The sequence below is a fragment of the Suricata suricatta genome, chromosome 15 (assembly GCF_006229205.1).
Source record: "Suricata suricatta isolate VVHF042 chromosome 15, meerkat_22Aug2017_6uvM2_HiC, whole genome shotgun sequence".
Lineage (NCBI taxonomy): Eukaryota > Metazoa > Chordata > Mammalia > Carnivora > Herpestidae > Suricata > Suricata suricatta.
This window is the reverse complement of record NC_043714.1, coordinates 15,589,977-15,606,083: the sequence shown is the minus strand read 5'-3', so window position 1 is coordinate 15,606,083 and position 16,107 is coordinate 15,589,977. Positions and strand designations below refer to the sequence as shown.

Below are 16,107 nucleotides of genomic sequence, written 5' to 3'. Positions count from 1 at the left end.
CTTGAAAAGGTATCCGCCACATAGCTAAACCTCTTTAGGCTTCAGCTTTTTGTCTTCAGCAATTACACAGTTCATACTTGATCTTGAGGAAGGGTGGATTCGCAGTATTTCTTATATGTCAAGCTTCAGTGTGAGCTAAACAGCCAGCCATTTATGCATTTGTTCACCAAGTTTGTATCAAGTGTTTATTATGTGCCAGGCCCTGGGCCAGGCAGAGGGCAGATATGAATGAGCCAGAGCTCTGGTCTCAATGAGCTCCATGACTGAATCATTCTGTAACCACAAACACATCTTCCTCCTCCTGCTATCCCCTTTGTGAACTCGCTGTCAGAGTGCAGATATGCAGCTCAAACCTGAACCTGATTTTCCAAAGCACTAACTAGCATTTCTTGAGACAGTTTGGATTTCCACAAAGAAATAGTGCTATAATGGTGGACAACACTCATTTTCATTGCCAGGAGTTGATCTTTCTTCCAGCTAATCTTTCAGAATGGGTTGGCCAACAAAGAACCACAAATGTAACAGCCACCCGAGTAAATGTGGTAAGATCTGCCTTGTTGACTCCCGAGGTCCCTTGTCTTCCTGAGTCAGGAGGAGAATGTTTTAGAGACATATGAGGAAGGAGGTCACTCTATAAGGAAAGATTGTGTGGTGGTGAGGCAGCCACAACCCCCCCAGGAGTTTAGGCTTGGTTTATATTCAGCTGCAGTTGCTTAACTTACCTCAATAGTTTTACAGGTGTCCTCCAGCTGGCTGATTACTCCCTGGACGCGATCATTGCTTCCCACAAGGACAGCAATGCCATCACTGAGCTCAGACTAAGAAGAGAAAGGAGGGATGCAAGCTTTCAGGAGTTTTCTAGTAAGCACTGATTGTAGATAAACCGTAGTATTATACTCATGAATTCCTAACCCAGCATCCGCTAAACCTTTTAGGAGTAACCATGAAGCATAGAAGGCCTGGAAGCTTCCTGGTCTTGTAATAAAATTCTGTCTGAATGTACATATAAATGTATTTGTCTAGGAAGAAGTTTCATAGTTTTCACCAAATTCTTAATGGAGATGGTGACCTGACCCTGCTAAAAACATCATAAACACTGAATTATAGATTATAGAGAATAGCATATTCAAGCTAAGTAATTGTAAATGTTGTTTATAAATTCAATGGAGTCCAATATGTGACTTCAGGGACCCAAAATGAATTCTTTTCCTAGTATAGCTCAGGATCAATTTTACTAGGGAAATGAAAATAGTAAGTATTCATTTATTCACTTACTCAACTAATATGCACCTTCTATATGCCAGGTGCACAAATATATACATACTAGACTAAGTGAGTACAAACTTGAAACTCTAACATTTGACTGGTTCTAGGGGAGGATTTTCAACTTGAAATTCCTCTCCACTTTCCAAGACTGGCTATAGAGCACCAGGGAGCACTGAGTGGGGACTTAGAAGACCTACCTGCTTGATCCAACTCTGCCTTTAACTTCTTTATGATGTTGGGCAAATGTGTAATCAAGGTGGACCCTAAACTTCTTGGATATAAAGTGAGAAGGTTGGACCAGAACCGTGCTTGTGAAACATCTTAAAGCTTCTGAACCCTTTCTTCAGTAAAAGGAAGCTCATATGGAATCCCAGTAGATAACAGTGAGGCTGCTCTGTCCACACAGGAGTGGGCAGAAGTCCTGCCAGTCTGTCCTGTCCATCCCCCGTGAGTTCCTAGGGCTCTGAGGGAAATCATGTGAAACAAGTACCATTCAGTTCTAACACACCATGAGTTGAGGAGGATGGGTGGATATTGAACAAAAGGGGAAATAAATCATAAATGGATTGAAAAATAAATAAATGTTACAGATGTCTTGCTAAACCTTGCTTTTTTGGCAGTTAGTACTCACTGGTCATGAGTGGTGTTGCCCAAAAGTTGGCTTTCACATTCGATTCCAACTCTGACGCTCACAATAAAACTCTGACCAAATGTAGGATCTATGATTCTTCACAGAAAGGAGCTGAGATATGGAGCTCCTCAAATCCTAGGTGTGGGAAGTGGCTCCATCTATTTGAGCACAAAACTGCATGTTTATTTGCATCAAATGGGCAAGTTGCTACTTGCCAATGGGTGAAACCTGGTTGGCAGGTTAGTGATAAGCTGCTGTGGTCGGTCAGGGTGAGGAGGCTGAGGCCCTGGCAGGGGGCGGGGACATGTGCCAAACTGAGAGGAGGCCTTTCAGCAACCGGCCTAGGTTGAAAGCCTAGGAGGCCAGTTTAACCTGGACTTGAAGGCTGATACAGTAGGAGTGGGGGAGAGAAGGCCTGGGAGGGGTGTGGGACGCGGAAGCTTTTGTTAGTGAGTGAAGAAAAATTCCTGTGTCTGGAGTGAAAAGTTATCCTTTTCTTATCTATAGTCTGAACTTCAAACAGCTCTGACCAGGCCCCAACACATTGCTTGTCTTCAGCAACCTCCCAGATGCACAAGCAACAGGGATCCTTGCCCTCTGTGCACCTTCCTGAGCCTCGGCACCCCTTCCCTCTCCTGCAGTCCCCTTACTCTCCGGGGGATCTAGCATGTGGCCACGTCTGCACCAGCACCGCTCTGTTCCTACTCCACCCTCTGAGCCGCCCAGGCTCAGGGCTTCGTGGCTTGGGCGGTCCCCTTTAGCAAAGGGAGCCAATCACACAAAAATGTGGAAGGAGCTGGAGAAGAGGAGAAGAGGCTCTGTTACCTTCTGCCTCTGGAACACGTGAGTTAGGGGAGCCACCTGGCAATCCTTGTGTGCCCCGAAGACCTTGCACAGAGAGCAGGTGGGCACTTCACAGTTCAGACAGTAGATATTGATGCGTTCCTCTTCGTGCTCCTCACACATGGGCTGGTCAGACTTCTTTTCTGGTCTGGGAGGAGGTGGGCAGATAAATGTGTCAACTCCCATTGCAGCAGAGCAGAGATGGGGGAATAGTATTGCCATTCCAGAACACTCCCAAGGTCCTGTTTTTGTGCTCAGAGCCCTCCAAATTGTTGCCCTTCAGGCTTAGCAGTGGTGTGCTGACAGATCTCTAACAGCCAGCCTGGAGTAGGGCATAGGCCACGGACAGTCTGATCTGTAGTGTTTGACAATTTCTGTGCTGAGTGTTCCCATCGTGGCTGATTTCAAATTATTGACTGATTAAAACACAGCTAGTCAGATTCCTGGATGTTGAACACTGGGCTTTTATGTTAGAAGTGTGCTCCAACACTGTCTCCACATACTTATAAGTCTCTTGAGATACTTTGCAATTATGGGTAAAGAAGGAGTATGTGCTGATAAACTGAATCTCAGGTTTACCCTGGCTTTGCAGAGGCCCTTTGTCCAAACTCTACAGCTTCTAGCACACTTCTCCCACCATAAGAAGGATAGAGGTGGGCTGGAGGAATCCAAACCTCTGATTATTAGTCGAGGCGCTGGTAGAAATAGCTGCGTAAAAGAAGGAACATGTCAGTGTGTCCTTCATTGATTTCTTTGGGTCTCTTCCTGTCACGAAGAAAATTAAATGTAAATAACTTCTCGAGAGAGGACTTGGCAGGGGTTAAGAGTGGGTAGTATGTGCTCAGTGACTGTGAACAGCACTTTAAACAATAAGAAAAATCCAAAATGCTGTTCTGGGACATGATGGTAGGCTTGGAAGTAAGGATCTCACACATAATCCCCAAGTTTTCGTTTTCCCAGTACCAGCCAAAACTTTTTGGAACTGCAACAGGTAATAATGGAGCCTTGGATATGTATGTGTTAGTGAGACCAAGCAATGAGGAATAGAAAGCATGAAAGGGGAGTGACAGGTCATTACTATTTAAGAATAACTTGTTGTGGAACCAACTTGGGAACTTGGGAGCGGCCCAAGTGCACAGCATGTAGTAGGGCCCTGTATATTCTCCTAACGATCAGCGTGACATGTGTTATGATCAAGATCAAAATTATGCCAAACAGTGGTGCTCTAGACCCCCTCTGGAGAATATGGTGAGGTGTGGCCTGCTTCTGCAAAAACCTGGAATTCTTATATATCCTATCTAAAGACCGAGGTTGTTAATAGTTTTCAGAGGTACCTGAAAATTGTAAATACAAATCCAAAACCTTTCTTCATATTCCCAAACACGTAGTTATTTATAAGCATGGTTATTTAAAAGATTTGGGACTGAATTTTTCTGTTGTTATCAAGATCCACTTTAAAAAAACTGCAGGTATTTATGGGCTGTGAAAGTGATTATCATGGGCCATGAAATCAATTTAGAGGTCATGACCAGCATTGTTAAAATTATAATAAAATAGAACAGTAAATACGTGAGCTACATGTAGTAAGAAAAAGTAATGATACCTGAAACGTTTTTTTCTGGTGGACATAAATATATGTGTTTGTATGTACATGCATATGTGTGTACATGTATCAAAGTACATAAGATATGGATATGTATCTATATCCATCCATGTATGTAATGGTCATTGAATCACAACGTAAAATGTACTTCTAATGTGAATAAAATAGAGCCATTGATACTGATGTGTGGTACCACATGTCTGCGGCCCCAGAACTCAGAGAAAGGCAGAAAATATATTGATTTACATCTATAAATCACCAGGTAGGAGTCAAGTCAAGGAGACTAAGCTGTTAGGAGAAGACCTGGCTCAGGTGAGGGAATTGTATGGGCTTCCAGCTTTGAGATTTTTGTTAAAAGGAATTGTCACCTGGACTTTGTAACAATACGGTTTCCACGAAGTCTGTGGCCTCCTGACTTGAAATTCTGCCCTAACCTTGGAAGTCAAGTGACAAAAGTAAAGTCTGCAACAAAGAAATGTATCATTCCTGCCCAGGTCTGTTTCCTCTACAAATCTGTGAGTTCCATGAGGGCAAGTTTGTCTTGTTTTTTTTGTTTTTTTTGTTTTTTTTTTCTGGATTCCCAGTGCCCAGAACAATGCGATGAATGAGAAATGAAAGAGACTTTGCCAGACTACTGGCCAGTATTCCTGGTGCTCTAATTCATCTGGGGAAGGCATGTGAAATATGGGGAAAACCCAGGGTCACTTGACACTCATGAGGGGCAAAGTAAGAGACTAGACAGCATTCTGGACTCCATTAGTAAATGACAATGTCCTTTCGAGGTTATCTAGAGACTAGAAGTGGTTTGCTCTTTGCTTGGTCAAAGGCTTTTCCACCTCCTCTATCTTCTGCGCCATATATCTCCACCTCATAATAATACATGTCAAGCATGTGTCTGGAGCATATTTACTGGAAAGTGGCACAGGTGATGCCTCTGTGGCCCACCTCCTTGAAGCATTTCCTGACAGCAGCCTGTGTCCCATGTTCTTTTGGTGTCAGTAGCCCTGACCAGAGCTCAGGTCTGTGAGTACATATATATATGTATACAATATGTGTGTGTGTGTGTGTGTGTGTGTGTGTGTGTGTGTGTGTGTGTTGCAAACACTGGATATGAGGCAATAGCCATAAGGCTGTATGTTTAGATTTTGGTTGTGATTATTTTTCCATAGTACAATACAGACTGAGAACTATGTCCCATATTCCTTAGTAGGTTTTTCTTGTTTAGGTGGTAACACAGGCCCAGAGGTGTCCACCACTTGTAAGTGGGTGTATAATAGAAACCTTTAGACAACTTAAAACATACAGCAGACTTGGGTCAAACAGGCATGTAGAATAAAGATGTAAATGCACTTTCATGAAGTAAGGGTGGCTGAGCTCACAGTTGTGGCTCAGGGCTCAGCTCCACATGCTAGCCATGGCCCCTACCCAGTCAAGGAGTCTGTAGCCTGCTTTCTCTGGTCTCAGGTTGCTGGGACCATCCTGGGGAATCCTGAAGGGTCGGCATCTGGTCTTGGCGAGGCATTGCAGGTGATACCTTTAAAGTCAAACTTATCTCAAAGCTTAATACCAGCTCATCTTCTCCATGTGGTGGTTGTGTGACCTCAGGCACGTTACTTAACCTCTTTGAGACTCAGCTGTTATTCATATCTGGAAATTGGCCTACGGGTCTTCTAATTAAATACAGCAGAATGAACATATGCCTTTTTTATTTGTTTCCTGTGGAAATCCCACTAAAATGAGAGTGAGGAAATTTTAAAAATTGCATTCTAGTATAAATCAATAAGGACAAAAAATGAGGGCGATGACAGCAGATGAGAGATGTCAAACACATGTTGGAAATTGAGAACATCTGGATGAAAGGAAGTGACCTACTTGAGTTGCCTCTTCTTTCTGCTAAGCACCTGCAGGGGAGAAGGCTGAGAGGAGCAAGCTGCCTTGAGCTGCGGACCCCGGAAAGGCTCTGGAATTACGAAGGCCAGGTACTTCAGGGGACAGGAGGGAGGGAGGCTGAAAAGTGGAGCACTTTTTTGCATATTTTGGAAGATTGCTTGAGGATCTGCTTCACAAAAAAAACAGTGGAATAAACCAATAAAGAGAAAGACACGGGCTCTAGGAAATAAGGATTCGACTCAGGGAAGAGGAAAAGTAGGTGCAGCCCAACCACGTGAGGGCAAGTCCTGACTGACTGCAGCGAATAGTCCATAGAGAATGTCTAAATTGAAAAATCAAAATATAGAGTACAGTAGTAGTATACAGATATCACAGGGCGATAACAGAAAAACAATTAAAACAGTTAAAAGTGGTTGGCTCTGGGGAGTGAGATTGGAGGTGGAGAGAGAGTGGGGTGGGAGCATGGGCCTTATTAGAGATTTCCTAGTACTATTTGAATGTTTAAATCATGTATATGAGTTAGTTTGAGTAAAATATTCAAAGTTTTTAATAAGGTAAAAATAATAATCACAATATCAACAGGATTGTTGTGCAGTTTAAAGAATTACAGCACGATTCACGTGTAAAGCACCCTAAACAGTGGTTGACACATTAGTTTTACTTATTATAAAGTTAATTATTATGATTTTTGTGATTCATATTAATGAAATAAATTCCTTTCCATTTCACCTCTCTAAACTGTGGCTAGTGCAGTACCAGGCAGTCACACTAGATAAGGCCAGGTTTTGTCAAGATCTACAATGTCTGGTCTATCTGTGGGAGGTCAGAGTTGACCAACCCCCTCTCCTTTCTGCCCCCATGCCAATGACTGAGCCAGAAATGGGTGCATCCACTCTGAATATCCAAGGTTATTCTAAAGTTGTCTAATGGACTCTGAAGCTCAGGCTTCGGGGCTAGCAATCCTGCCAGCCTCCAGGGAGCACCTGGGTGTATGCCCAAACATGTACCTGAGCCCTCTGTACGACTTGCAATTTTGCTACCAAGTAAAAATGTCCCAAGGTGAGTCTCAAGTTCAAGAAACAACAGCATAAGAAGAACTTGATAATCAGAAAAACACCACTAGTGCACCTAGCTATAAGCTTCATTGTTGGAAATTTGGTTCATTACTTTTATACAGTTTGTGCACCTGGGCACTTTTTTGGCAGATGTACACATAGACTTTAAAGTTAAGGATGTGTCTTTTGGTTTTGCTAATGCTACAAGTTTTAACCTCTCTTCTTCTCTGGATTTCATAACATTGTTATTATTTCCCATGATTCAATCTCTCACTGTAGCAAGTAACAAAACTAAATTATTGAAGTAAATAGAACATCTAAGAAGCTTTTTGGTGTTGCTTAATCAGTTGGCACTTAATAAGCAACTATTCTATGCAAGACACTGTACTTGGCACTGAATCAGTTGTTATATAAACACCCTTAATAATTGGTTGATAATTGACTTTTTTAAAGAGACAATGTGTGTATTTGCATCTTAAAGTATTGTAAAAGAATGAAATCAGATCTGTGAAGCACAGCAGCAGCAATGGTATTTTCCTTCTTCTGCAGAGACTTTGGAAGGAGGGAAATGGCTGACTCTGTATCTCTGTAATATGTCATTGGTAATTACTCTTCTTCCCCAATTCCATCTAGATCCTGGCACTATCTAATTTAGCTTGAATCTTAAGCAGAAACTAAAAGCCATAATGATTATAATAATTATATGTTAGATTTATGGAACAGCTTTCCTTCTAAGAGTGCAAGGCTCTTAGAGTCCTGCAGATGTTCCATAAATACATGTCTCCTAATAAGAATCACAATGAGTTCATTCCCAGATGGTCTCAGTATTGCTATCAAGCTTTGTGGACTGGACTGACCTGTGTACAATTGAAAAAGGGCTCTTCATACCATGCCTTCTAGGAATGAACTCCTGCAGTGTTGTCTCTAGGAAGGGAACTCTATAGCCAATGTGATTCGATGAGGAAGAAGTCTTTTTTTTTTTTTAATGAATGGACGCATATACTCAGTATCAATCACGCAACAGGTGGATGCTGAGCGTATGCAGCAAATACAATCGAGAGAGTAAGGAACCATAACCCGAGTGCCATCTTCTCCCCCACCCCTTCCCATGTCTCTAAACTTTCAGTTGCTGAAGGGCAGGGCGATGCATTGCTTTGCAACTTCCCAGAATCCATACAATGAATAACTATGTTAGAGAAATTTGTTTTTTATTATGATCATCTAGACAACTTCAAGGTGAGACTGTCTAAACTAGGAACTGGACTATTTTGGAAAATGCCATTTCTGTTAGTTTTCCTTAAAGTTTTGTACTGTAAATTTTCTGCTATGTAGAATCAGGAGCTACAAAGGACCTGTGAAGTGCAGAAATGTCTAAAACATATGTAATACAAGGCTGAGAGGAGTGGGCCATATTATGCCTTTCTCAGCATTACTGAACGGGTTAGTGTTAATGAATTACTTCATTTTTAAATTGACGCAAAGACTTGGGCACCAGCTCCCTGCTCTTTCCGTGAGCGATTCTCACACTGGTAGGGACTCACTTGGAAAAACATTTTCCTATAAGACAATGTCTGCGATTGGCAGACAAGCATTGGATAGATTGATCTGTTAGAACAAACAAACAAATACACAAAACAAGCTTCAGATGGGTATGACACAGGAAGTACCTGGTGGACTCCTGCTTGTAGATGTCAATGATATTTTCCACCAGCAGGTTCCTCTGAAGGCCGTATATCCCATGTCTGTCCAGAACCACTTCGTGTCTACAGGATGGGCAGCGAAACCGGCCCCCTGATGCCACGGTGGTGCCTCCTCTCGTGGGCAAATACGGGTTAGAGGCCTGTTCTTGCCAAGCAAGAAAAGCAGAATTAAGTAATGCTACAGGTAGCTTTTCTGAGACTTCTTTTCACTCTCTGTTACTATAAACAAGATCAACTTCTACTTTAAGTTGGCCATAAGATAATCCCTTAGGGCCTTAGCAGCAAGTGGTCCTAAAATACAGGGCCAGAACTTTATCCACAGTCAACTGCTGTCTACCATTTTCAGCATGAGGCACCTTTCCATCCAATGTTTTCATAACCAAAAGGTCTGGCCAGAAACTCTAACATTAATGTCTTAGGCAGCAATTCATTTACAATTTTGAAGCAGATTTAATGTTTTGAAGGGTTTTTTTTTTAAACAAATAAGATCCTTAGTATTTAAGTAAAATTAGATTTGGGAGTAAAGAGGAGGCAGACAGTAAAGCACAAAGCAAATCATTAAAAAAATGGCTTTCTTGAAAATGAATGTAGCCTTATAACATTTTCTAAAAGAATTCACTTATAAGTTAAGGACCTGATTCCAAGAAGAGAGACTCTTTCTTACCCCCTAAGTTCCAAACAAACCTACCTGGAAAATATCACTGGCACATTTCCTACACAGGTTATGCTGACAGGGGAGAATGACCACGGGTTTCGTGAACATCTCTAAGCAGATAGGACAGATGAGTTGCTTCTCCAAGTTATCCATGGTCTGCTGCTCTTTGGAAAAAGACTTATAATTCAAAGATGCGCTCATCTCCTGGCCGTCCCTTGTGCACTGCCAGGGAAAGTGTGCTCCAAATGGTTTCTGCAAGTGTTTCCTGGAAATAATTCCAAGGATTGGGTGATCAAGTGTCCTTTATGTTTTTTTCGGTGGAAGACATTGTTTCAGGCCCAGGTTGAGAGGGGGTGCCGGAGCTGTTTTTAGCAGCAGGGGGTCACGTGACAGTGGGCTGACTTGTCCATATAAGCCAGTGACAGGAGGATGGACTCTGACAGGTGACAGAGAACAGCAGCCAACATTCCTGCCCCAGGGAGTGAAGAGAGTGGGTGGGAAGAAGGATTACAAACCCCATTTAGACAGAGTTGTGAGGAGAGGGAGGTTGAAGCTGACAGTTGTCAACAACAAATGCAAATATGCATGCCTAGTCACCGAGCCATGCCCTCTGTGAGCACTCAATAAGAACGTGGTGACGGGTTTCTCCAGGACAGGGGGAAATGCAGCCCAAGTGTCTAACTGTATAACAAATGCCATTTCTGTCTGGAGAATTTAGGAAGCAAGTCACCAGAAGTAGCGTGATCATATTATCTTAAGTGAAAACAAACAAAACATGTCTCATAAATCATTTCCTTGGCTTCACTAAAATAATTTGCCTCACATTAAATTTTTCATCTTTGTGAAAATTGTGGTCTGGGAAAAATTCCAATTTAAAAACTGATTTCAGTCCCTCAGTCCTTTTCACCATAAAAGTATCTATGAAAAAAATCCACTTTTTTATAAGTTGTGAATAAAATTCTAGTAAATTCACTTTTCTTCTGCACTGCTCTTCTTCCTCTCTACCCTCCTCCTTCATCCTGCATCCCTATAGCCACCCTCATACATGCTAAAAATACAAAGAAAATTTGGCAATCTTTTAAAATATACATTTAGTTTGCAACAATAATCAGTAATGAGGTAGTAACTGGCATGTAGGGTAACAGACCCATTGTCTCATTTTTCCATAAAGCAGAGAACAGAGATGAGAGATGAGCTGTTGCCAACTGAAGTGAAAATAGAGCCCTGCTTCCACACCTGGGTTTTATCTGGTCTGAAATACGTACAACACCTCTTTGCATTTACCGCCTGCTCCTCCAAGTTGATTTTTTTAAATGATAGTTTCCCTGGTCATTTCTGATATTCTTGGTCTGCTCTTGAGTCACAAATAACAATTCTGATATTTGCCAGGATTTTGTGAAACTTCCATCAATATAGTTATTTAAAAATTAAAAATCAGATCAAAAATGAAAAAGAAATAATATCTGTTTATATGTGATTAACATGTAGGCTTATTTCTCCTTGATTTAAACATATTCAAACATTGAACACATCTTGTCAGCATATCCCCAGTGTGCACTTTATTACCACTAATTAGTAGGCCAGTGTGACTGGTTATGTAGTCTTATTGCTGTGTGCACTGAAAGCTTATTTAGAATCTAATAAGCTCTATTAACTAATGATGAGTTACATGTATTCATAAACATTTCAGGGATCTTAGGAATTTTGTTATTCCTTTCAATACCTATTGTGCAACTACAGTAAAGAAAGGAATTGGTGACTTCCTTATTGATTTAATTCAGTTCACCTGACAGTTAACTGTTTATCATTACATGGATAATGGAGGTCTGAACACAATATGTGAGTTATTTTCTAGGAAAGATAAAGTTTCTACTGTAAAAGACTCTTCAATCTAAGAAAGAAACAAACTAATAACGTACAGTGAGCCAACCCTATCGTTATTAGAGGAATTCATTCTTTTAAAAAATTTTCATTGAGTGTTTATTGTGTCCCTTTTGTGTTCAGATCTGTGGATTGAAAGACAAACAAGACACAGATTACTGTCCTCAAGGAACTCAGTCTAACAGCAGAAATAAGACATGCAAATACAGAACCACAGTACAAAACGAAATGTGATAAAGAGCCACAAAATTTCAGAGTTGGATTAATCAGGAGGGCTTCATGGGTAAATGGTATCTGAACTGATCCACTAAGAACTTAGCTGAATGGATATGTCATTACATGGGGCATAGTTGGGGCTTTCTAAAAGAAGACACAGAAGCAAAGGCAGCGAGGCACAAGAGTGTGGGGAATGCTCAGAGCATATGGTGCTTTGGGCTGGAGAGCAGAGCATACCGCTGACACAGGAGCAGGCCACAAATACTGGGCTAAAGAGTTTTTAACACTTAATAAATTAGACAACAGGAAGTTGTTGAAAGTTTCTCAGAGAAGCATTTCCATGAGAGCTATGCATGGGTTAGATTAGTATCACATTGGTGGCTGGGATAGAGTGAAGGTGACCTAGATGAAGACCACATGGGAGGTTGTTGCCAACTGTCTAGGTGAGAGGTCATAATGCCCTGGCACTGGGAGATGGCAATGGGGAAGAAAAGGAGGAAAGGGACTCTGAGGCTATGAAATTGGAATCCACAGAGGTGACTCAGATGCTCTGAGTCTGAGTAGCCACCAGTGATGCAGTGAGAAGTGCACAGTGAGTCAGGAGACAGGCCTTCTATCCAGTTTCCATATCTACCTTGCTTTGTCATCTTGGGAAACTGACCTCACTTTGCTTGATTTCTGTTTAATCTGTGTGAATGGTGTTTACAACCAAGGCTTGTATTTGCAGGGGAAAAGAAAAACGCTTGAAACAATATTAATTTTGACATCGAGAATCCTCAATTAAATTAATGTCATGCTAAGTTGATCCTTATCCTCTCCTCTGTTTTTCTGTTTCTTGCTTTCTGCCTTGTACTTTTTCTTAGAACTGCCATTAGGAGGCTACCCAGGAAACTAGCAAGAATCTCATAGGAGTAAGAGTCAAGTTGATGGGTAATTATCACCTTTCCCTCTTTAAATTATTTTTCCCATTCTTTGCTCCTCCCTAATCTCAGAGACCAGCAGCCCATGGGATGGGCATGTGAGTTAAGAGTAGGTCATAGGAGTAGCATTCTGTTCTAGGGAAGAACCAGAACATTTTAGTGGGTTCCCAAATCATTCACAGATTTCCCTGAAAGATTTTGAAGATTGTGAAGCTGAATGAGATTTGAAGCCAACTTCAAGGCTCTGGGATTTCCAAAGATGTGAAAACCAGCTTAGTTTCCTGAAGGGGTTCTGACTGTATAGAAGTGATACACAACTTTCTCCCCTTCTCATACCCCCACCCACCACAACTAGGACAGGAGGTTGAAACCAGTTAGGGGCAATTTTAACATAGGGGACTGGTTTAATTGGAAGCCCCAATCACCTCTCATTACTGAGTCACAGCAAACTAGGGTAGGGGTATGTTTATACACATTGAGGAGCTGAAGCAAAATGACCATTGCTCTCACTTCCTGGAGGACCAGCAGTTTACCAATCCCGCAAATAAGTCAGAGGAAGCAAGATGAGTCCCTAAGAACCTATGTGCCCAACAGCAGACTTAGCATTAAGACATGATAACAAAAAGAGAAGACTTTTGACTTCTTTCAACCTCTAGCAACCAGACTGAATGGACCTAGACTTCAGGGAACAGAGCATAGGAGTGAAATGTGGATTTCAGTGTGTTTTTCATCTCAGAAAGGAAGAAAAGGGAGTCCTAAAGTCTATTTTAGTACTATGGTTGACCCTTGAATAATTACTTACATTTTTTTATGGTACAGTACTATAAATGTACTTTCTCTTCCTTAATGATTTTCTTAATAACATTTCTTTTCTCTAGCTTACTTTATTGTATATAATATATATAACAAAAATATATGTTAAGTAACTATTTTATCAATAAGGCTTATGGTCAAAAGTAAGCTATTAGTAGTTAAATTTTGAGGGAGTCAAAAATTATATGGATTCTCAACTGTGGGGGCGGGAGTGCAGTACCCCAAACCTCCACATTGTTCGAGGGTCAACTGTATATTCCCACAACAAACATAATCTGTACAGAGTACAAATCAGTACTTATAATAGCTCTTTATAATAGGTATTATGTCCATTGAACCAACTGTAGCTCAACAAAGTAGTTGCCTAGACATATGGCTGCTAGTTGTGAAGCAGATTTAGAGACATCTTTGGACTACAGAATCCATGACCTCACCGACTAAGCTATACCACACCCATGCTCTATAGCACACTAACCATTAGACTTTTCTGCAGTGATGTAAATGTTCTCTATCTGTAATGTCTAACCTCTATCCAAAGGTGGCTATTGAGTACTTTAAATGTGTATAATGCAATTCAAGATCTGAGTTCTAAATTATACCTCATGGTCAGTGATATGAAAATTCTTTTAAGGCTAGAATAGCTACAAGAGCAACATCAACTCTTCATCCCAACTTGCAAAATGAGAGAGACCATCCTGGGAACAGGAGGCACTTAGAAGAGTCCCAGGAAATCAGTGTCAGGAGTGCTAACTTTCCTGAGGATGTCCGCCTTTCATTTATCCATGTTCTCTTTGTCTCGTTAGCACATGTAATTGAAAATCCAGGTACTGGAAAATCATCAAGGCTTGGCTCAAGGAGCTAGTCATTCATCAAACAGAGCAGCAGACTTATAATAGTTTCAAACAAAGCAGTGAGGCAGAGAGACTGTGGCCCTGCCGGAAGGAAGAGAAAATAAAGGCACTAGAATGCTGCTCTTGCTTCTAGCTCCATGTCTAAGGTAGAAAGGAAGGAGAATTCTTCCTTCTACCCATCAGAGGTGAGAAAGTTGGTGGCTGACTAAATCATTAGAACAGGGAAAGAACACTGGATAATGTGGATGTGGAAGCAGAGAATTAGGGACTGCTTACGAAGAAGGTTTATTTAGCCTGGAACACTAGGGCATGAGTAAACCAGGACCTCAGGTCAACTCCAGCACCAGACACACATTTCTTGAAAATCAATTTAATTCCATGCCAAAATAAAGACCCATTCTTAATGTTATGCAGACCAGCTCCTCTTAAAACCAAGACAATGAGGTTATTATTTCTTTCCTGCAATATCCATCCATCCATCCATCCCTCTCTCCCTCTCACTGTACCTCTGTCTATTAGTGAGAGCGCTAATACATGACCAGTGGAGATAAGGCAGCACTTCATTTGTGACTTAGATAAGCTGGTGTTCCAAGAGCCAGGCTCTATTGATCAGTCCTGTTAGATATAACCCATCTGACCTCAGGAGGCATATGTAGAGTATAATGTTATTTCTTTTGGTACTCTGGAGTTCAGGATTGTGATCTAGAAAAGCACCTTCTAACCATTATGTAACAATTTAGCAACTTTACAAGTTACTTGAAAAAAAATATAACCCAGAACTCTCTGTCCAATAAAAGGATTCTTGCAATCTTTTTACACCAAGGACTCATAAGCTCTATAAAATACTTAACATTTTTCTTCTGTCTACGTTGTCACTCTTCAATTTAGCTGTCCATCTGGAAATAGGGAGTTTGGATATACGAATTAACATTTTTTAATGAAGAGAAACATTTTATAAAATATAAAACCAAATGAGTTAACTTGAAAAGTACTTTACAGAAGCTAATACCATGGCATTTCTTTCATTAGATAGTTTGCAAACTTCTGGCTGTAAGCTTTTCTTCTTGATAATTACTCCTCCAAATCCATTGTTTACACATTTCAATTTTTCATAAATATCTCTGAGGATATGTTAGAAAATTAACATATCTTACTTTCCTCTGAACATTTCTTGGCATAATTCAAATGCCAGAAATAAATAGTGACAGGCCCGGCAAGTAAATACGTTAGCCTAAAGCCTTCCCGATGTCCAGGTCTGAACTTACCTAAGCTCCAGGTTCTTCTTCACTCCACCTTCAGCACACACAACCCTTCTGACCTTCCCTCTACCTCAGACTCCTGATTGATTTTTCTGAATTCAGTCTTGCTTTCTGCAATCCGTCTCTCATATGTCACTCCTTATATAAATTGCGCTAATGGTCATATTACCCATAAGATAAAAACGTTAACCCTCACTGTGGTTTCTAAGGCCTGACGTGATCTGGCCCCTACTTACCTCTCTGACCCAGCTATCAAATAGAAATTAGATGTGAGTTACAAACGACAGAAACAAACAATATTAATGTTATTAATATATTTTATTTACCCCCAATATAAACTATTATTTTAACATGTAATCAATATTTTAAAAAATGAGATCTCTGTGAATAGAGATAGTTTTACTTCTTCTTTCCAATCTAGAGGTCTCTTACTTCATTTTTCATGCCTTATTGTACTGGCTAGACACCTCAGAATGGATATCCTTGCTTTGTTCCTGATCTTGGAAGGAAAGCATTCATACTAT

General features: G+C 40.9%; 1 protein-coding gene across 5 annotated transcripts in view; it reads right to left on the bottom strand.

The window, feature by feature from the left end:
- Positions 1–9,988, bottom strand: part of TRIM55 (tripartite motif containing 55) — a 43,105-nt gene extending 33,117 nt beyond the window's left edge. For all 5 annotated transcript variants that reach the window (XM_029923896.1, XM_029923895.1, XM_029923899.1 and 2 more), the window contains exons 1-4: positions 9,677–9,988; positions 8,956–9,128; positions 2,723–2,888; positions 723–818 (exon numbers count right to left, since the gene is read on the bottom strand). In XM_029923896.1, coding sequence (XP_029779756.1) covers positions 723–818; positions 2,723–2,888; positions 8,956–9,128; positions 9,677–9,844 — 603 coding nt within the window. In that variant the 5' untranslated portion in view covers positions 9,845–9,988. The remainder of the gene's footprint in view (positions 1–722; positions 819–2,722; positions 2,889–8,955; positions 9,129–9,676) is intronic.
- Between the last annotated feature and the right edge of the window lie 6,119 nt (positions 9,989–16,107).